The 21941-nt window shown below is 39.0% G+C and overlaps 1 protein-coding gene and 1 long non-coding RNA gene across 3 annotated transcripts; one reads left to right on the plus strand and one right to left on the minus strand.

The window, feature by feature from the left end:
- Window positions 1–629: 629 nt before the first annotated feature.
- LOC111821715 (uncharacterized) lies at window positions 630–7025 on the minus strand. The gene is made up of 3 exons (XR_002825062.1): window positions 7007–7025; window positions 5146–5206; window positions 630–765 (listed from the first exon to the last, which is right to left on the minus strand). It is a non-coding gene; the product is annotated as an uncharacterized LOC111821715 (long non-coding RNA).
- PRDX4 (peroxiredoxin 4) lies at window positions 1622–18939 on the plus strand. Of its 2 annotated transcripts, XM_023737291.1 has the most exons (8): window positions 1634–1908; window positions 5556–5673; window positions 6359–6475; window positions 8651–8773; window positions 9971–10101; window positions 11085–11119; window positions 15151–15197; window positions 15438–18939. In XM_023737291.1, the coding sequence occupies exons 1-8, from the start codon at window positions 1671–1673 to the stop codon at window positions 15439–15441; spliced, it is 813 nt and encodes a 270-aa protein (XP_023593059.1). In that variant the 5' UTR covers window positions 1634–1670; the 3' UTR covers window positions 15442–18939. The 2 variants fall into 2 exon arrangements, with proteins under 2 accessions (XP_004382908.1, XP_023593059.1); XM_004382851.2 differs by lacking the exon at window positions 15151–15197 and having other exon boundaries at window positions 1622–1908; window positions 15438–15548.
- Window positions 18940–21941: the final 3002 nt, after the last annotated feature.

A 21941-nucleotide genomic window follows, 5' to 3' on the forward strand; every position in this document is an offset into this window, starting at 1 on the left:
AGAAAGGGATGGCTTCATCTTTCTCATCCTTTGTCCATAAGAGACAGGGGCTAGGAAGCGGAATGCAGGGCATATAACGGGCAGAACTAGGGTGACGGGTGAGTTTCAAAAGGATAGGTTTCCTATCTGCCTCAGAGGGTTGTCATGAGGAGCAAGAATATATGTGAAAACAACCTGAAAGTGAGAAAGGCTGTTTGGAATATTACATGTTATGTACAAAGTAAGTGTTCATAATACCAAATGCTTTCCCTGTACCAGGTGCTTTGGGAAACAAAGATGAAATTAGACATCAATTACAGCCACAAGGACTTGACAGTCTAAGAGAGAAAAGACAAACTGTTAGGATGGCTTCTGTGGGATTCAGAAAGATAACAAGGGTTCACAGGAAGACATAAGGGACCTGGGGGAGCACAGAAGCTGCTGATGGCTCCTGTCTTACTGGTGTGTGTTCTGTCTCTTTCCTCAGTCTTCACCTTCCATCCTAGCAAATGGGTAGGTGATGGGGTAATTATTAATAGATAAACCAACACTGTGCTGGGAAAAAAGGTTTTTGCAGAACTTTTCAAGTCTTGATTTAAAAAAAAATGTACACCTCTGAGACAGGCTTAAATCACCAAACTGCCTGCATGCCTTTAGTTCCTTGCCAGCTGGAAGAGAATAGTCTGAAGATACTGCTTTCCACATTAGACTTTTCTTCTCCAAGTTTTCCCAGGACCTGAAAGGGCTGCAACTAGATGGGGATCATGACGCTATTCATGAAGATCACTGTAAGGAAAAAAACGAACAAATATCTGTTAGAGGTATAAAGGAGCCCTGGTGGCGCAGTGGTTAAGCGTTCGGCTACTAATCAAAAGGTTGGCAGTTCGAACCCACCAGCAGCTCCTTGGAACTCTGTCCTGTAGACTCGCTGTAAGTCGGAACTGACTTGATGGCAATGGGTTTGGTTTTTTTGGTTTGAGAAGTATAAAGTGCAAGCCATTCAGAGGCAGAAAGGTTAGTTCTAGTTTTCAGGAGAGATGGTGTCCAGTAGTGAAGACTTGTGGAGGAGATGGGCCTGGAAGGATGAGCAAGGTCTAAACCTGTGCTGAGGGTGGGCAGCCAGACACAAGCGGCCTTCGTCAAGTTGGGCAAGGCTTGGTTTGGCGGGCTAGGCCCGCCCCAAGGGCGCAGGTGCAAACCAGCTGGAGGGTGAGGGGGTGGGGCCGCCGCCCACGTGGTGGGGGGAGACAGCCGAAAGAGGACCCCCAAACTCATCCTTTGCCCACGGGAGGCAAAATGCAAGCCGGTTCAGAGGCAGAAAAGTTAGTTTCAGATTCGGGAGGCGATGGTGTGCAATGGTGAGGCTTTGTGGAAGAAATGGGCCTGAAAGGATGACAGAGCCTAAAACTGTGCTGAAGACAGGAGGGCGAGAAGAGGCTTTTCCCGAGCTGGGCGACACTTGGTGGCCCGGGGCCGCTGCAGGCCGCAGGCGCAAACGGGGCTAGGGGGATGAGGAGGTGGGGCTGCCGCCCTCGTGGCGGGACCGGGCAGGGGCGGGGGGGGCGGGTGCGGAGCAGGTCTCGCGAGGCCGCGCCCCGGCTCGCGCGGTCGTGGTCCGCGCGTTTGTTACTGTCTGTGGGCGGGGTAAGTCGCGCTCGCGCCGAGGGACGTGTGGCTACACTCGCGTGGTCATGGAGGCGCCGCTGCCAAAGTTGCTAGCCGCGACAACCCCGGCCCGGAGCCGAAGGGTCTTGCTGCCGCTGCTGCTGCTCCTGCTGCCGACCGGAGCTTTGCGGGGCTGGGAGGCAGAGGAGAGGCCACGGACCCGCGAAGAAGAGTGCCACTTCTACGCAGGCGGACAAGTTTACCCCGGGGAGCCGTCCCGGGTATCGGTCGCGGACCACTCCCTGCACCTCAGCAAAGCCAAGAGTAGGTGGTGCTTCGCCAAAGGGTGGTGACCGGTGGCGGGTGGAGGCAAGAGATGGTGGGGACGACCCAGACACACGTATACTGTGGTTGCAGTAGCTCCCCGGGGGCTTGGGCTGTATGTACCCCCTGGTACTCTCCCGGGGGGTGAAGGAATGGAGGGGTACTCCAGCTGCAAGGAAAGGAATATTTTCCACTGATCAGATTTTGGAAGAGATTGTGGTTACTCCAGAAGCCGCAGATGAAAGAAAAAGGGTGGTCCTAGTCCGTGCTTGAAGGCATCGAGGATGTTGTGCAAGCTGAAACACTTCCTCATGCATCGCAAGTTCCTGCCGAACATCCCGTCGGTTTCCAAGTACTATTCGAGATTTATCTACTTGTTTTAATTTTAGTGTTCAGGGAGGATACATGGATAGGTTGAATAATAATTCACAGAAAGTTTTATTAAACAGAAAAGTGACTAAACAAAATGTTCAGGAGGGCAAACATTCATCTCTTATTTTTGTAGCACCTTATAAGGAAGACTATTAAAAGCCATCTTCCAAAATCTGTATATTTATTGGGTATTCTTTGTGTTTCTCGGAACTGAATAATCTATTACAGAGTGTACTTTGGAGGGAAACGGGAAAAGAGGAGGTTGGAAATAACACGTTTGGGTTGATGATAAACCTTGTGGCAAATTGGTGTGCTGCCAGTTAGGCCTTTGATTATTTGCATTTTTGTCCAATGTACACAGCGAATGGCCACTTTCAGGGAAAGACACGTCAGACTAATACTTAAAAAGAACTTAGAAAGTTGCGGCATGCTGCAGCTGGATGTTAAAGTAGCCAAAAAGAAGTGGACGGTGACGATAGGGAAAAAGACGGTTGCTTGCTTGCTTTTCAGTAACCTACTATTCCAGCGGATCATTTGACAATCTGTAGGTGTGTATTTACTTGGCTTTTGTGGTTCCGTTACAGCTTGTTCCGTGCCAGTATTCAGTGAAAAAAGTAATGCTTCACAATTATGAATCCCTAGTGTTAATTGGGGATGTTATGACTAAGGATGGGGTGGGAGTGATAAATGAGAAAACTTTCGCCTCCTTAATATGCAGTTCTTTCCTACTGAAAGTTAACTACTTTTGGATTTTAGTTTGTAGAAAGCCAGTTTTGCACTTATTAAAAGTATTAAATGGTATTTACAAGTCCCGTTGGTTTTACTTGCCTGGGAAGATATTTTGAAATACGTCAGTTAAGTGTTTACTGACATCACATGTATTTCTCCTAGGAAACAAATCCATTCCAAGGCTGCTCGTGGAAGCAAAACATAATAGATTACCGTTTACCAGCAAACTTTTTCAAATTTTAGATATTTGCTACATTTCTGTTTCACATTAGGGTAATCTAGTATTAAAGATATAAGAACTTTTATTCATAAAATGGAATATTATAGAACCATTAAGGTCATATTCTCAGATAATTTTTAGTAACTTGAAAAACTGTTCATGATTAATTTACTGTTTACTTTAAGAAGAGGGAGTGCAACATGACCCAAATTTGTGTGTTTAAAAAAAGACTGGGGGAAAAAAACACCAAAATGTTACCAGTAGTTAAATTGATGGGAGTTAAGGAGGGGGTGATTTAAATATTCTTCTTTATACTTCTTTGCATTTACCAGAATATTTATATTAACTATATTCAGGATAATTTTTGTTTTTTTAACAGTGCAAGGGGTTGCTTTGGGAGTTCCGTTTATAGATCTTAGCAAAGTAACTGCATTATTTTTGCTCTATAAATGGATGACAGTTTTTCTTTGAACAAACACTGCAATTCCTAAATCCAAAAAAACAAACCCGTTGCTGTCGAGTCGATTCCCACTCATAGCGACCCTATTGGACTGAGTAGAACTGCCTGGTAGGGTTTCCAAGGAGCGCCTGGTGGATTCTAACGGCCTGTCTTTTGGTTAGCAGCGGTAGGTAGCTCTTAATCACTACGCCACCAGTGTTTAGCTGCTAATCAAAAAGGTGGGCAGTTCGAATCCACCAGCCCTGCTCCTTGGAAACCCTGTGAGGCAGTTCTACTCCGTCCTGTAGGGTTGCTATGAGTCGGAGTCGACTCGACGGAAATGGTATCCCTAAACCAAGAACGCAAAATTTTCAGAATAAAATTTATTTTTCAGATTTAGTTTCCCAATATGCAGTAATCATTAAGGAGTGTCATTGTAGTACATCGTTACAATTATTACAAGCTCACACTTAATAGTAGCGTTTTAAGTACTGTGTATAAAGCATGGCATCCTGGTGCCACAGTGGTTAAGATCTCAGGGTGCTTGCTAAACCAAAAGCTCGGTAGTTCGAATCCACCAGCCGCTCCTTGGAAACCCTATGGGGCAGTTCTACTCTGTCCTGTAGCGTTGCCATGAGCCGGAATTGACTCAACTGCAACGAGTTTGGTTGTTTTTTTGGTTTTGGTATATGTATATTTCAGTACTCTTCTGTTGGAGGAGCCCTGGTGGCTAAGTGGTTAAGTGTTCTGCTGCTAACAAAAGGTCCGAGGTTCGAACCCACTAGCTGCTCCGCGGGAGAAACGCTTGGCAAATCTGCTCCAGTAAAGATCACAGCCTTGGAAACTCCATAGGGCAGTTCTACTCTGTCTTAACAGGGTCCCTATGAGTCGGAATTCGACTCGACAGCAATGTGTCTGGTTTTGGTTATCCTTTTGCTATCTAATTCTCCCTCCTGGCCTTTACCTAATCAAATCAGGATTATTTATGTGAAGTAAGCTACTGGCTCAAGATAAGTAATCACATGTTATATGTTAACTTCACAGAGAAATTCTTGTTCAGTTTGTGTCTATTTACTGAATGACCTTAAATGCTGAATACTGTACAAAAGCATAAGCCTTACTTTCTAGGAACCTTATTCAAACTTGGAAGCAAATATTGACCTCAGTGTACCTAATGCTTCTGAAAGTTGAAGTGCTATCTGAATGTGGTAACAGAGCATCAAGATACATTATTATCAGATTACAGCACAGCCTTGTAAGAGAGTGGCATGAACTGTTAAATTTTGAATAGGTCACTTGAAACCTGTCGTGGGGGTCTCCTCTTGCAAGGCCTTCTAGTAAAATAATTCAATGGTCTGGGATTTTACACTTCTGGCCTGACTTGTATGGTACTGAGTGTAGTCTAATCTGCATCAGGTCCTCAGTGTATACATGAGAAGCATCCACAACAAACCACACTAGCATTAGCAGTACTTACTTGTACTTTGTCTCCAATAGAATCAGGTATTTTCTTGCCAAACATGGTTGTTGCAGGTATCCTGAAACATCGTTTACATTCATTATTGTCTTAGGTAATTATCAGATCCCTGTTAGCTCTTGCAGTTTTAAAACGTTAATAAAGGAGCATATATATTACTATATCACCATTTTTTTAAATATTTTGATCATTTTGTTCAATATAATTGGTTCCCTTTGTAATTCTATGTATTTTGTTTTATGTATTCAATAACATTATTCTGAGAAGGGGTCCATAGGCTTTGCCACACTGCCAAATTGGTCCAAAGGTTAAGAAGCCCTGATATTTAGTGATTTCCTAAAGATGTCCTTCTGCCATCCCACCAACTTTCTCAGTGCTATAAAACATCATGTAATTGTTTTCTTTCTTAGTTTCCAAGCCAGCACCTTATTGGGAAGGAACAGCTGTGATAAATGGGGAATTTAAGGAGCTCAAGTTGACTGATTATCGTGGAAAATACCTGGTCTTTTTCTTCTACCCACTTGATTTGTAAGTAATATATGTAAACAACAGTGAAGCCTCAGTTATTATTCAAGAAGACAAAATAGTTAGAAATGTTTTTATTTGGCTCTTGGTTCTTAAAAAGGCAAACTGAGGTGAGAAATTTATTCAGAAAGACAACATCTATAGTATATTTCAGAATCATATTGACCCCAATACTTCATACTTACAGCTACATGATTGTGTTATCATAATGTAATCATTAAAGAAAAGAAGGTGGAAGAGGACTTTAACAAGATAGTTCCAAATAGCTCATAGGGTTGGTATGGGAATGTTAAAAAAAAAAAAACAGTAAAATGATGTAAAATTTATGTGAGTCCTTCGAAAGCTATAAAGCACTATATAAATACAAAGTATTAAATAAAAGCTAATAAAATGGGGGGAGGGGTGCTGCCAGAAAGGAGAATTGAACGTTGGTGACCACTGATCCATTAAGCTATAATAAAAGTTTATTGAGATATTATTGGGAACTCTATAATATACTTTTTTATTAAATAATATTTGATCAAATGATAATCTTTTAGGCCCACTCCATCTTGAGAAGGTTCATATATAAAATTGTTCTTAATATGCATTTTTATATACTAAAGATGTTTATAAAAACAAACTTGTTTGATCCTTCAGGTAAATGTGTTTTGAAAAAACTGAATTAATTTTTTTTTTTAATTTTCAGCACATTTGTATGTCCAACTGAAATTATCGCTTTTGGTGACAGAATTGAAGAATTCAGATCTATAAATACTGAAGTGGTAGCCTGCTCTATTGATTCGCAGTTTACCCATTTGGCCTGGTCAGTATCTTGTATTTGTAGGAGAAAAAAACAGATTTACTCTTAAATCACGGACAGATAACTCTTAACAAGATAGAACTATAGTTATTTATCAGACTATTCAGGAATAGATTTATCTGAGCTGCTAGTTCAATGAAGTTTTGGTAAAAATCCTTAAGGATTTTATAGGACATTTCAAAATTAGGGGGAGAAATTAAATGCAAGAAATATGATTTCCATAGCAAAAACCACTGAATTGTGTAATGATGTTTTTATTGTAATAAATTGGGTAATGTTAATCTGAAGAAAAAAACTTTATACCATTCTCTGATCACAGTTATCTAGTATGATAAGTTATATTCAAAATAGCTTTTATATTTTCAAGAAGCAATATGTAAAAATTCATTAATGAAAGGATGTTCACCTAATTAGTGTCAAAGAATTGCCAATTAAAATGACAAGAGATGCATTTTCTCCTGTCTGATTGGCCAAGATTTAAAAGATTGAAAAAAATCATCAATGTTGATAAAGCTATAAAGAAATGGCACTCACCCACACACAACTGGTTCAGCATTTCTGGAGAGCAGTTAGGCATCACGCTTCAAAATTCAAAACGTGGATGGGATGTTAATGTGAGTTTTTAATAGTGTCCAGGCAGACTTTTTTTTCACACAGTAAAGATGTTCAGAATTATTTTGGTTTTAAAACTTGTTATTCAATTTATTAAAGTTGCAAATTCAAAACACAAGTTTTTCTCCACTTAAAATTCTTTTATATATCTAACATTTTAATTAGTTGGAGAACTACAATTTAATTATATTTCCTTAAGTCATCAGTTCCTTTTAAGTATTTTTATGGACCCCTGGTGGCACAGTGGTTAAGAGCTCTGGCTGCTAACCAAAAGGTAGGCAGTTTAAATCCACCAGCTGCTCTTTGGAAACGTTATGGGGCAGTTCTACTCTGTTCTATAGGGTTGCTATGAGTTGTAACAGACTCGATGGCAGTGGATTTTGTTTTAAGTATTTTTAAATGTAATTACATAAATTTTCATTTTCTTTTTAAGATTTTCAATTTTCAGACAAACCTTCCCAAGTATTTAATTCTTGCAAATTAATAAATGAATATGGTATGTCTTAAGTTCCTTTAAAGTGTCTTTACTATTTATAAATGTAATAAAATTTCAAATTACACATTTTAAATTGAAATCACAAAATGAATGTTATTCTAATATGCCAAATTCTCTTAAACATTATAAATAACTTCAGGTACAAATCTGTACTTAACTGTTGCTGAATGTAAAAATATTAAAACTATAGGTTTAATTTATTTTATCATTTCTTAGTAACTCTAAATTTTCCAGGGGTTAAAACATATACCCACTAAGGAAGAAGTTATATCATCCCAAATAATTTGGGGTTGCTTTCTAAAGGAATTTTAGGAGGAACCTCAGCTGGATAGGATTTATATTAACCAGAGATTTTGACTTGGATGTCAGAACTGGGACTGCAGACATCTGGAGCAGTTTTTCACCGTTTTCTAGCTGCTATGCCAGTGTCCTCCCGTTGGGACACCAGCCCACATCCCCTGGCTTCAAGTTACAGAACACTCATATCTGAAGACCGATGAGTCTGAGATCATAACTAACTGAGATCTGTCACTGCTTCAGGTGGACTTTGCATTTCTTTGGCTCTCAGAATATTTAAGTATCACCCAGTTTTATTCTGCCTATCTCTCAAGGTTTTGTCTTGTGATCACAATTCTAAGGTTATGCTTATGACAATGGATATCTCTTAATCCATCAATTCCAAGAATTAATCAGACAAGTGTGCAAAGATGAGAATACGAGGATATTTCCATCAGTGTTTATAAAAGCAAAAAGGGGGGATGTAAATGTCCCTTGGTAGAGATAAGTTAAATATGGTATGTTTGTACACATAAGGTCACTATGAGTCAGAATCCACTCAACAGCAACGGGTTTGGTGTTTTTTATACATTAAAAATATGATGTATTACAAATATGTATATACCTATATATAGCGTTTAAAGAATAGCAACATATTGTTAAGTGGGAAAATAAAAGCAAGAAAATAGAATGTATATTAGCCTGTTCGTGTGTACATATACAGAGGAAAACAGTGCTGTTTTGATATATGCCATTTACTTTGCTCTGAGAGGTACATGTTCTGTTTGCTACAGGATTAATACCCCTCGAAGACAAGGAGGACTTGGGCCAATAAGGATTCCACTTCTTTCAGATTTGACCCATCAGATCTCAAAGGACTATGGTGTCTATCTGGAGGACTCAGGCCACACTCTTAGGTACCTTTCAGTGCTTTTACATTATGACAAATTCAAGTATATTTGTAGTCCTCCTTGAAATGGATGTTATTTATGAGTTAGAAGATACAAGATTTGATCAAGAAATATTTAGTTTGCTCTATTTGCAAAAATATTGTAGATACCAGTTAAAATAATTGGTAGGTACCCTACTTAAACTATGTTAATGTCATAGAGCTAGAAGATTATTTACAGATCTTTAATCAACCCTGTCATTTTACAGATGAAAAAAAACATTCATAGAACTTAGCCAGTTATATAGTCAGTTAATGGCAGAGCTCAGACTTAAACCCAGGTCCTTAACTTCTCATCCATTTCTTTTTCCTCTTTTCCACACTGACTCTAGTAATGTTCTTTCTAAATGCAAGCCTGTGTCTTTGGAGTAGGAAATATTTTACCCAGCAGCTCTCACTGAGTCACTTGAGCTAACAAATGCTAATAGAATTCTTTGAAAAGGGGGTAATTTTAGCCTAAAACACTTGTCATTTTTTTATAATTATATTGTTTAGCTATGCTTTGCAGTGCCAATAGTTTGAAGGTGTCAATATTTTATAACCCTGTATTTTTTGAGATATAATTCACATACCATACAATTCACCCAGTTGTGTAATCATCAGCACAGTCAATTTTCGAACATTTTCATCATCCCAATATTCATCATCTCAATAGCAAGTCTTTTGGGTAAAGTACTTCATTCAGACCAGAGAAGAAGTGAATCACACATACAGAGATTTAGAGGGAGTGGTAAAACTTAGCTTAGATTGGTGACCTTATCTTTTTCCACCATTGAAAAAGGAAATACAAAGACATCCTAAACAGCCAGTGACAAGAAAGATGGGTCACTCATTCACCCAGCGGAAGGCTTCACTATGTAGTTTCATCATATTGTTTACAGTGCAGTAAAATCCCATACCTAGTACACATGCAGATGCAACTATAAATACTACATTCTGTAGCCAAAAACAAATTTTTAAAGCCACCATTTAGTAGTGATAATACCACATTACACAGTAGGGGAGAGAGAGGGAGGGGGAGGGGGAGAGAGAGAGAGAGAGAGTGTGCTGTTGGCTCTGTATAGCATCCTTCTGTGCGGATGGTACAGGGATTTACATTAGCTAATACTAATATTTGCCTTAACTGAGAAGAAATGGCCTTACCTCTACCATTGTTATTTTATAGAGGTCTCTTCATTATTGATGACAAGGGAATCCTAAGACAGATTACTTTGAATGACCTTCCTGTCGGTAGATCAGTAGATGAGACACTCCGTTTGGTTCAAGCATTCCAGTACACCGACAAACATGGAGAAGGTACCCTTCCTTTCTAAACGTCATAGCCTTTTGAAATTGTTGTTTGAGAAATAGCATAATTAGTTGGGTTTCTTATCCTAATAAGGTGGTTCCAAAGTTTTCAAATTATTAGATCTTTTTAACAGATCAAACTATCATTTGAAGTGCTGTTAACAAGACATCACTAATATATTCTGCTTACTGAATAAGATGCAAAGACATTCATTATTGGCATAGTACTTTTGGATAGACTGAAAGAGAAAAGTTCCTGCAATATTTCAAATTATATTTCTATAAACTTCAAATATGCCAGTCTGGCAGTATTTATAATGTAGGTCTTATTCGTATGCTTATATTATTTGATTTAGCTTTTTTAATAATGTAATCCTCAGGGTTACTCAGTATCACGCTGGTAACCTATCAATTCATTTCACTCTGAGTTTTAGCATAGCTAAATGAAAAAACTCAGATTTTGCTAAAATATAACACATGTTGTATATTCCTTTTAAAAGTGTTACTCAGTGCCTGGGTCAGGGTGCATTCTAAATAAAAGGGAAACCCTGCTTTCCAAATAAGCTTAAAGTTGCTTTTGACAGTGAGCCATGGCATCAACACAAAATACTGCAGGATATGTGGCAGACAAGCTTACTGGAAGTTTATGTAAATTCAGAGGAATTTTTGCCCTGCCCAAAGCTTTTAGGTCAACAAGTTTCCAAACTTAACAACTTTATTCGAGGAACACTCTATTTGGTTTCTTACATTGTAAGTATAACTGACCTTAATTGGCAAAAATGAAAATAGGTTACTTGCCTGCTGACAAGCTCCATGACTAAAATTCCTTGGTGGGAGCAGGCAAGCTAACAGACATCATGTGCTCAGTGGCCTGGAAATGTTATTAATATACGCTCTGTTTTCAGTTTTATTTGGAAAAACAGAAGTTAGCAGTTGCTGAGGAGAACTGAACTCTTTGTTTTTAAACTCTTTCCCATTTTTGTTCCTTTTAGTCTGCCCTGCTGGTTGGAAACCTGGTAGTGAAACAGTAAGTGGAATTGATTTTTCTCTTAAAGGGATGGGGGGGAGGGGCAGGGAATGCTATCCTTAGAATATTCATTCCTTGTAATAGCACTGTCTTGATTTTGTAAATGAAGTAAACATTGCTAGACAGAAATCATAGCGTACAGGCATTCTTTGAACTGTAGGGAAAGTAGCTGAAACTGGAGAAAGCAAAATACGGGACTTAATGCTGTAATTTTAAATCCAAGAATCCAGAAAAATACACTGTTTTTTTTTTTTTTAAAGAAAAAAAAAGGGGAACAGTGGAGACTTTGTAGGATAAATTCAGAAGTCTTAGAGGTCATGTATGGGATTTCTATAGTGTGAACAAAGAAAACACTTGCAAGCAAAACCTTTCTATGCACGATACTGGGGAAACCAGCACAGCTTGTACAAGGCAAGGACATGGATGCTCCGCAGACACATCCAAACTCGCTGAGGGACCGAATTGCTGGGCTGAGGGCTGTGGGGACCATGGTCTCAGGGGACATCTAGCTCAATTGGCATAGCATAGTTTATAAAGAAAATGTTCTACATTCTACCTTGGTGAGTAGCGTCTAGGGTCTTAAAAGCCTGTGAACAGCCATCTAAGATACTCCACTGGTTTCATCCCTTCGGGAGCAAGGGAGAATAAAGAAAACAAGATACAAGGGAAAGATTAGTCCAAAGGACTAATGGACCACAACTACCACGACCTCCACCAGACTGAGTCCAGTAGAACTAGATGGTGCCCGGCTACCACCACTGACTCTCTGACAGGGATCAATAGAATGTCCCGGACAGAGCTGGAGAAAAATGTAGAACAAAATTCTAACTCACAAAAAAAAGACCAGACTTACTGGCCTGACAGAGACTGGAGAAACCCTGAGACTGTGGCCCCTGGACAACCTTTTAGCTCAGTAATGAAGTCACGCCCGAGGTTCACCCTTCAGCCAAAGATTAGACAGGCCCATAAAACAAAACAAGACTAATGGGGCACAACAGTCCAGGGACAAAGACTAGAAGGCAAGAGGGGACAGGAAAGCTGGTAATAGGGAACCCAAGGTTGAGAAGGGAGAGTGTTGACATGTTGTTGGGTTGTTAACCAATGTCATAAAACAATACGTGTACTAACTGTTTAATGAGAAACTATTTGTTCTGTAAACGTTCATCTAAAGTACAATAAAAAAAATTTAAAATAAATAAATAAACCTTTTAATGTATAATAGAAAAGTTTTTGAGAAAAATCTGGTTTAATTAACAGCTGAAGCTAATGCTTCTCTCCTTGTCATTTGTCTCCTTTGATGGAAGAAAAGATTGAAACGAGTACATTCTTTCATTTAGGGAGGCTGTATAATTTCTAGACAATCCCTGAAGTTGTCTCTAGCCAAAATACAATTTGGAGACTTGCTGTGAATCTTTTTTTAAATAACATGTTTATCTTCTAAAAATCAATTTTTATACAAACTATAGTTAGGAAATTGAAAAACTACAGCGCATTGGAGGGAAGAATTCATTATCTTAGGATAATAGAAAAATAAAGAATCCTAAGACTTTCTTAGTAAACCAAAAAAAGTACCATTAGCCATAGACAATCAGAGGTAGAAATCCACTCTGGAATCTCAGATTAGGTAAAGTAACATTTCACTGATTTTGAACCAATTTCTGATGGTTTTTCAAAATTGCTTTCCCTTTGAGGTCTAAGTTAATGTTACAATACAAACTTACTTCTCTATACGTAGATCTGATGGACCTCAAGGGGGATTTAAAGTTATGCATTAAAAGTACTTTGAGCACTGTGTACTTTATATTATAAATTAGCCATTAGGTTAGTTTACATTTATTGCTTGTGAGGCTTACAAATAGAAATATACATGAGAAGCTGCTGGCATCACCTGAGAATCGTTAAAAAGCATTTCTAGACAGGTCTTCAGGGTGGGGGACACTTCCCTCTGGAGCTATAGCAAAACCGACTGACTGATGAATAACGTCACTGTGAATCCATGTCCTGAAAAATCAGCAGAGCTCCCGAGAAGTACACATTCACTGTGAAGGCTATTATAGGATAAGTATTTTACATTTCAGAAAACGTGTTGACTATTTACATGATTAGGTTTGGGAGGCCACAAACACCTTTGAGAATCTGATGAAAACCATGGATTCTCCCTCCAGAAAAATGCCCGTGTGTTGTCACATACTGTATTAGGTCATTCTTTCAACAGATATTTATTGAGCACCTGTTACATGGCAACTACTCAAACTATTACTGTAGCCAGACAGTATCTATAATGATCAGCACAGCCAAGGTCCCTGCCCTCAGAGTTACATTCTAATTTTTTAGTGTGGTAAATGCCTTTAAAAATGGGTTGATGAGAGTTGATGGGATAGTGCCCAAGGTGTGGATAAGTGGCCAGGAAAGTCTTATGAGATGGCTTTTGGGCTGAAACCAGAGTGAAGACAGCAGTCATGCAGAGAGCCATGCAGAAAGAACAGCAAGGGCAAAGGTCCTGAGGCAGGATCCAGCTTAGCATGTTCAAGAAACAGAAAGGGGCAGTGTGGCAGGAATATAGTGCGCTACTTAGGAGGGAAATAACAATGCCAGTGTCACGTGGCATGGAGAGTTCAGGTACAATGAGAACTGACTGAGTGACGTGGAGGCCATTGGTGACCATGGTGAGGGCAGCATCTGGAGAACAGTGAGGGCAGGAGCCAGTTGGAAATGGATTGAGGTTAGGGGCAGGGGCAGGGAGAGGAAAACAAGGAAGTATGGACAACTAGTTCAAGTAATATAGGTGTGAAGGGAAGAAGAAAATTAAGTAGCTGGAGAGGGGGATGTAAGGTCAGAAAAGATTTTGTGGTGGTGTTGCTTTGAAGATAGATGGATTTGTTCTCTCTATCTCCCTCAGTTCCCTCCTGCATATTGCAGAGGTCTCCTCATTGGTCTCCCTGACCTCAGTTTCTCTCCTCTCCAATGCACTAAAATGTTTAGACCAGAACCTTTTAGTGGCTCTCCAGTACTCAGGACAAAGCACAGACACGCGGGCACAGCCTTCAAGCCTTTCCATTCTGTTGCCACCGCCTCTCCCAGCTACATCTTCCCTGGGATTCCTGTATTCATGCATGCTGTGCTCGTGCCAAATCACGATTCATTATTCCCCAAACTAGCCTTGCTTTTTTACATCATTGTGCCTTTGCTCAGGTCCTTCTACAGCATGGAATGCCTGTCCCCTTCTCTAAACTCTACCCTCTCTCAAGACCAACTTAAATGCCACCTCCTCTCTGAAGCCTTCCCTGATTCTACCACCAGCCTCCATTGGGTCACACAGCCTGTGTTACAGCATGATAGCATTGTGCATTGCCTCAAAAACAGATATGTACATGTACATCTTCCCCACATGCTTGTAAAAGCTTCAAAGGCAGGGACTTTGGTAGTTACTCTTGTATCCCCGGCTGCCCGGGCACTGTTAGCACATAGTTATTCAATAAGTACTTGTGATTGGATTTAAATGCAAAGAGATTATAAACTGGCAAAGACAGAATACTCCTTAAAGTGATTCCCATAAAAATAGGTAAAAGTTAATTTTATTCTGAAGAAAATGCATATATAGAACTGTTTTAAACCAATTATAATAGTTTATTTATATATATGTAAGCATAGATGTCCTTCACCTATAACTAGCAAATAACATAGTTAATATGAGGTCAAATTTTATTGGAAATAAAAAGGTCAACTGGGTTTCTAAGGCTGTGGTGCTCTTAGAGCAAGCACTTCGTTTAGAATATGTGTTCATTTGATAGTTATTGAACATAATGCTTGATGTTGTATTTGAGTTTTTTTTTTGGTTTTGAACTTTGTAGTTTGAGATTAGGAGGTTGTGTTCTGGCTGGACCGCCAAAAAAAATTCCTTTGATAAACCCTTAGTGAACGCACTGCCTCCTTTTCAGGTTTTTTGGCATATCACCATTTAATCAGCAAACTATCTTAAAAATACATTAACATCTGTAGCCATGCTCTCTTAATGTGTTTGAATTACTTAGATCAAACCTGAAGATGCCATGAAAGCCTGGTGGCCAAGAGAAGAGTTGTAAGTAAAGTTTGGGGCGCTTGAGTACAGATGTTAATTTATTAACAAATAATAAATCTGCCTTGTGGGATATCTGAGATTAGTAGGCAGGACACATCCAGTTTTTCCTAAATATATATAATTTGGTACACAAAAATAATCTTTATCTTCTTTAGTCAAGAGATGGGCAACCAATGTCAAAATACTAATGATGTACTTTGGATTTTAAAATAAATAATTTGCTTTTTTTTTTTTTAACAGATAATCCCAGATCCAGCTGGAAAACTGAAGTATTTCGACAAACTAAATTGAAAAACACTTCCTCAGTGTACGATGCTTGAACGTTACCAGTAAAGTTCAACGTTTTATTACACAGTGTGTTGCAGTAGTAATTTCTTGGAAAATATAAAAATCCATGTCACAGCCCAAAGGCATTTAGTGTTCAAGTTAGACACTGACGCCAAAAGACAGGCTGTTGTTCTCCATCTTTCCAAAGTAAGAAATATCAGATTGAACCAGACTAGTAACAATAATAATGTTACAGAGTACATGTTGTATGCCAGGCATTGGGTTAAAAAGGTTAGATGCATTGTTCCATTTAATCCTCAGAGCAACTCTTTATGAGTTCTTTGTTTTACAGATTGAGGGAACTGAAGTTCAGATACATTACTTACCCAAAGTCACATAGCTAGCTAGTAAAAGCAGAACCAGACTTTGATCCCAGGCAGGCTAATTCTACTTTCTGGGCCCTTAAACACTCCACTGTGACTTACCTCTCTACATTTTGAGGGTAGTGTTAAAGAACAGGCTGTGAGCATCGTTATCTTCCACAATATCTGGTAGGGATAGCTGATCCCCATAGCTAACTACTCTGTATAACATAAAGCCCTTTTGCCCATTTTCTCTAAATTCACATTTTCAATTTGTACCAAATTTATAAGTAACAAGTTATATGCTTATACTTAAATAAAAATTGAACCTCTAAATACATATAGCTAGCTCTTAACAAATGACCATATACAAAGTTGAATTCCAGTGCCACTCCATTTGCCACCCCAGTAGTGGCAATTTATTGTAATTATATCTATAGAAGTGCCATGTAGTTAAGGGACCTGGTACGTGGGAGAATTTACCTCATCCTCTCTCTTCCATGGTAATCTCTCTCAACATTCACAAAAGTCCCTATCCCCGGGGAAAGCCATCACTAGAAATCGGGGTATTACTGGCCTCCTGGCTGAAAGTTCTGTCATAAATGGCTGGTGGTTAGTGATCAGCATTTGTAGATGGACATGGCAATCCAACCCTCATAATCTTTTTCTATAGCAGTGTTCTAAATGCTAACTTACATTTGAAATTTTAGAAAGCTAACCTATTAGTAAAGTTGAAGACTGCTAGTACTTTGGTGTTTAAACAGGTCTGTGGTAATCTTGTCAAAACAATATTTTTTATAAACAATACAATTGGAATCCTATTCTCAGATTTCCTCTTTCCAATATAAAAAGTGCATTTTTTACTCATGGAAATAAACCTCTATCTGCTTGATTAAAATTCCTATTCTTTGGAACTTTTCTAGGTAGCTGTCCTGTTCATCTTAGGTATGTTTTTGAGGAGGACAGCCATTTTTAGATCCATTCGAAAAAGCAGTCTTTCAATATTCAGCAACAACTATAGTGATCACCTACTCTAAACAGTTGGCATACATCAGTGACTAAATGACAAATTTCTGCCCTCAAGGAGCTTAGTATTTGATTAATGGAGTAATTTCCAGGCGCTTACAAATAAAACATATGTAATGTAAACAACCTATGAATAAAATAGCATTGAATATACCCCTTGTCAGTGCCTTTTATAAACTATCCCTTCAAACAGCTGACTGAAAGCCCACAGGCCTAAAATTATACGCTAAAGATGATCTTGTATAGCTATCCCTTTACAAACACTGGAGAAAGTGTTCAGAAAGGACAGTCCTCTGTTCTACTGGCAAGGATGGGCCCCAGGCCTGACCGGGATGCAGCTACTGGAGACATTCACAGAAGGGGTTGACCTACCATAATCCAGAGAAGTGGTTCCCAACTGGGAGCGATTTTGCCCCCCAGGGGACATGGCAATGTCTGGAGATGTGTTTGGTTGTCATAACTGTGGTAGTGTTACTGGCCAGGGATGCTGCTAAACACATTCTACAATGCAAAGGACACCCCCCACAACAAAGAATTCTCTGGCTCAAAGTGTCAATAACGGCAAGACTGAAAAAACCTGATCTAGAGACAGCTGCTAACAGATTAAGGAAAGGAGGAGGTCAGTATAGTTTAATAGCTGCCTGTGCAACAGGAGAAGAGAGTCATGCCAACATTAAGAGCTTATCCAAAATAATAGGCCAAGAGGTGGCCTGACGTTTCTATGAAACACTAGGCAGTGTCTTTTCAATACACTACTATATGACATCTATAATTCCCTACTTTTCCCTCAAATTCCTGGTCTTCTGTTGAATATTTCCCAGTTAAGCCTTGCCAGTGTTCGGAGCTTTCCAATGATTGTGGCTGACTGTCGGAGTGGTCACTGACCACCCCCTGACCCTCATATCTTCTCCATCAAAGGACACAGCTCATCCTCCATCCTAAACTTCCCATCTCTCAGTAGAATTCCAGGTTGTAGATTTTGTTTTCAAACATATTAACCACTATTTTATTATTTAATAGAATCTTTGTACCCTAACTCCCTGCATTTGATATCATGGACTGCATCCTTGTATTACTTCATTACCCATGAACTTTCTGGCAATGTAGTATATAATTATATGCCACTGAAATATCTTTGAATAGAGTTACTAATATGTGATGAAACGTGTGTTTCAGGTAAATAGCTCCATGTCAAGAAAATAGACAGACACACATATACATATATACAAAGACACTTCTATAAACTCATTAAATTTTTTGCCTAGCTTTTAAAAGAAGATGTTTATCACAGTTACTTAGATAGCAAAGCAGCTTTTATCAATCCCATTAGTAACTTAATAATTTTAGCATGATAATTTTGTACACTTACATAAAATGTTAAAAATATTCACCTTCCTGAGGTTTAAGCTTACAATTTATCAAAGGATTCAAAAGCCAAGTCAAACACCCAAATTCACCTTAATCATGCATGTTGTTCATACACAAGATATTACCTATGTGTATGCAAGATAATTTGCTAGGCAATGGAGGTAAGAGGTATGGCAGAGACTCTTAAGAAGCCCAGTCTCATAAAGGAAATCAACATGCAAATAAATTGCAGTACAGTGATATGTGCTAAAAATGCCAACACCTGTGACAGCTCAAAGGCAAGCGTGAGTGACTACAAGGAAAGATGGGGATGAAGGAAGGTTTCAGTGAGGAGAGAGGTATAAACCCATATCCTAATTCTCCACTGAAGGCCGTATCACCTGAGTGTACTGTACATAAAAAGACAGTACCTGTAACCCAACCTCAAGAGACTGGTCTCCTCTCACAGTAGTCTGAGATGGTACATACTTTACAGTTGATTGGTTAGGGCTAGGGTTCCAGTGCGTGTCTAACGTTAGAGGGAAGTTAAGAATCGAATCTGCAGCCTTAATTTTTTTAACTTTAAGCTCTGGCCTTTTGTACAGTTCAGTCAGGACATCAGAAACAGGGCTTGCAAGTTTTCTCACTATTCACGAGGGAGTATGCTGCACTGTAACCCAAAAGCCACGAGATGGCGCCCAGCACACAGAAGTCAAACTAACTTACCTAGTACTGAAGCCCACCCCCACCCCCCACCCCCGCTTTCAGGCTAAACTAAAAGAGCAAGGACTTTCTCTCAAACTGTTGTTTTTTAAATCTAGTTTGGAAAAAACAACTGTTAAAAAATCAGACCAATTATATTTTGAACCTAGAGAGAGGTGATGGCTGCACAACATTGTGAATGTACTAAATGCCACTGAATTACTCACTTTAAAATGGTTAGTTTTATGTTATCTGAATTTCATCTCAATTTAAAAAAAGAAAAAGAAAAACAGATCAATTAAAAAAACTAAGTACATCCTACTCCAGACCTATGAAATCAAAACTCTGGGATGGGGGCCCAGCAATCTGTGCTGGAACAAGCTCTCCAGGTGATTCCAATGGATGCTAAAGTTTGAGAACCACTGCTTTCGTAGCTCCAGATAAAATAGCTCTTAAAGATTCTTAGCGTTACAAATAAAAGATACAGGGCACGTAAACTAAAGATTTTAATGGTAATTAGCCTTTCAGACTACTCAACGGGCATCTTAGTTATCTAGTGCTGCTGTAACAGAAATAACACAAGTGGATGGCTTTAACGAAGAAAAATTTATTCTTTTACAGTCTAGGAGGCTAGAGGTCCGAATTCAGGGTGCCAGCCCCAGGGGAAGCTTTCTCTGTCAACTCAGGGGGAAGGTCCTTGTCATCAATCTTCCCCTGGTCTAGGAGCTTCTCAGCCCAGGGACCCTGGGTCCGAAAGACGCTCTGTGCTCCTGGTGCTTCTTTCTTGGTGTGAGGTCCCCATGTCTCTCTGCTCACTTCTCTCTTTTATATCTCAAAAGAGGTTGACTCAACATACAACTTAATCTTGTAAATTGAGTCTTGCCTCATTAACATAACTGTCTCTAATCCTGACTCATTAACATCATAGAGGTGGGATTTACACCACATCAGAAAATCACATCAGATGACAAAATGGTGGACAACCACACAATACTGGGAATCATGGCCTAGCCAAGTTGACACACTTTTTGGGGGGACACAATTCAATCCATAACAACGGGTACCTACTATGTGAGGGAAAAAAGCCCATTAAGTTGAGATAAGATACCTGCATTACTGTGCACAGAATAAGCTTAATATAGGAGGACAGAGCTGGAATTGAGGGAAGATGACCCAGAAGTGGCAATGTAGACAATTAGAGAACATTACAAGATAATACACTTGTTCAATATTTTGCTGTAGATTATCTTTTTCTTTCTGGAACACTCCAGCCAGGCTGATCTTCCCATTATCCCACCTATAAATCATGTTGATGCCAAGCCTTTACCTTGGCTGTTCCTATGACATCATTTAATCTTGTCTGACCCTTCTCCAATTCCACCCATCCTTTTGGGATCTAGCTCACCTTCTCTATCAGCTGCTCAAATTATTTCTTTCAACAACAATTTATTGTGCATCTATCAAATAATTTTTTTAAAAAAACTAAATACAACTCAAGTAGGCATTTTAATTTGTACTATGACTGTATTCCTTTCATCCATGAGGGAAGGCCAAACTTTTTTACTATGATCCAGTTAGAAGTACATTTTACATTGTGACATATTACATACATAAATGTGTATATACACACAATGCACATATATAAGTTTCACATAATACTTAACATTACTATGTGTGATACATTCTGTTAACTTTTTTTTAATGTTGGCTGCAACTCACTAAATTTCACAACTCATTATAGTTTGGAAATACATATGTACATATATACACACACACATACATATACACTTGATATATCAATACTCTGTGACTTATATAATTTTCATTTTACTTCCATTATAGTTTTGCTCATTTGTTCTAGCCATACTGTTCCCTCTATTAAAAGTGCACAATTTCTGTGACACGAAATCCAAAATCTCTCTACCCCTTCTTCGGTCAATATGCATAATCCTTTCTCTGGGGTATTAATTTCTCAATGCCTCTGGCTAACTACTAATGGTTTTCAGAAGGGCTTTGTTTTATTCGGAGGTTCCCTTTTTTAAGCATACACACCTTAAGTGTGATTTGATTTTTAATATGATAAGCAATAGATTTATAAAAATGCTTCACTAACCAAAACAGCTGAATCAAGTAAAGGGCGTATTTACGCCTAGTCAGGGATTCTGAAACTAGAAAGGTGCCCCTCTTTATGGAGGAGGAAACCAACCTGAAGAGATGAATTTCCCCACCCATTTCCCAAAACTAGCTGGTTGCAAAGTTAGGGCTAGACTTCACAGGTACAGACATTCAGGCCAGCACCACTTCTACGTCACATTCCCTGCCCAGAAACCTACACGTGGGCCCAAAGAACCCCCAAATCTACCTCATGTCAATCCTCTTAAATCATAATAATCTCATGACACGACAGTTTCATCTAGAAGCAACGTGAACACCTAGTCAAGGACCCTTAAATCCATTTTGGGACTTGCTAAATCTCATTTTTTAATTCCTCTTTCCTGTTACCTATTTTATAGTAAATTCATTATTTGTTACCAAGGAAAGGGAAAGAAAATATTCACAAGTCAATTTAGAGAGTCAATCACAACCGGAGAAAGTTTCATTCTAAGAGGAAATTAAAACAAATGCCAAAAATATTTCAGCCATCTTCCACTCTTATGGTTGAGACCTGACTGTATTCTGCTATATATACCATTACATAACAGCTCATAACAGCTGAGAAAATATGTATGAAATGTGGCAGAGGATCAAGATTCTAGGCCTAGTCTGGACCTATCCCACCCTTTAGTTAGTATGGGCTTTGAGAAGTTACTTTCCCTCTCTAAGCCTCAGTTTCCTCATCTGCAAAATGTGACTAATAATGGTACTGACATCAAAGGATTATTGGAAGGATTAACTGAGAAAATATATTTAAAAGACATTAGCAGAGTCTCCGGCAAGATGGCGGTCTAGGCAGAAGCACCACGCCGTCCCTCCACAACAAAGATCCGAAAAACTAAGCCAAACAGAGAATCAACAATCCTGAAACCCTAGAACATCAAAT

The sequence above is a fragment of the Trichechus manatus genome, unplaced genomic scaffold (genome assembly GCF_000243295.1).
Source record: "Trichechus manatus latirostris isolate Lorelei unplaced genomic scaffold, TriManLat1.0 scaffold00100, whole genome shotgun sequence".
In the NCBI taxonomy this organism is placed as follows: domain Eukaryota; kingdom Metazoa; phylum Chordata; class Mammalia; order Sirenia; family Trichechidae; genus Trichechus; species Trichechus manatus.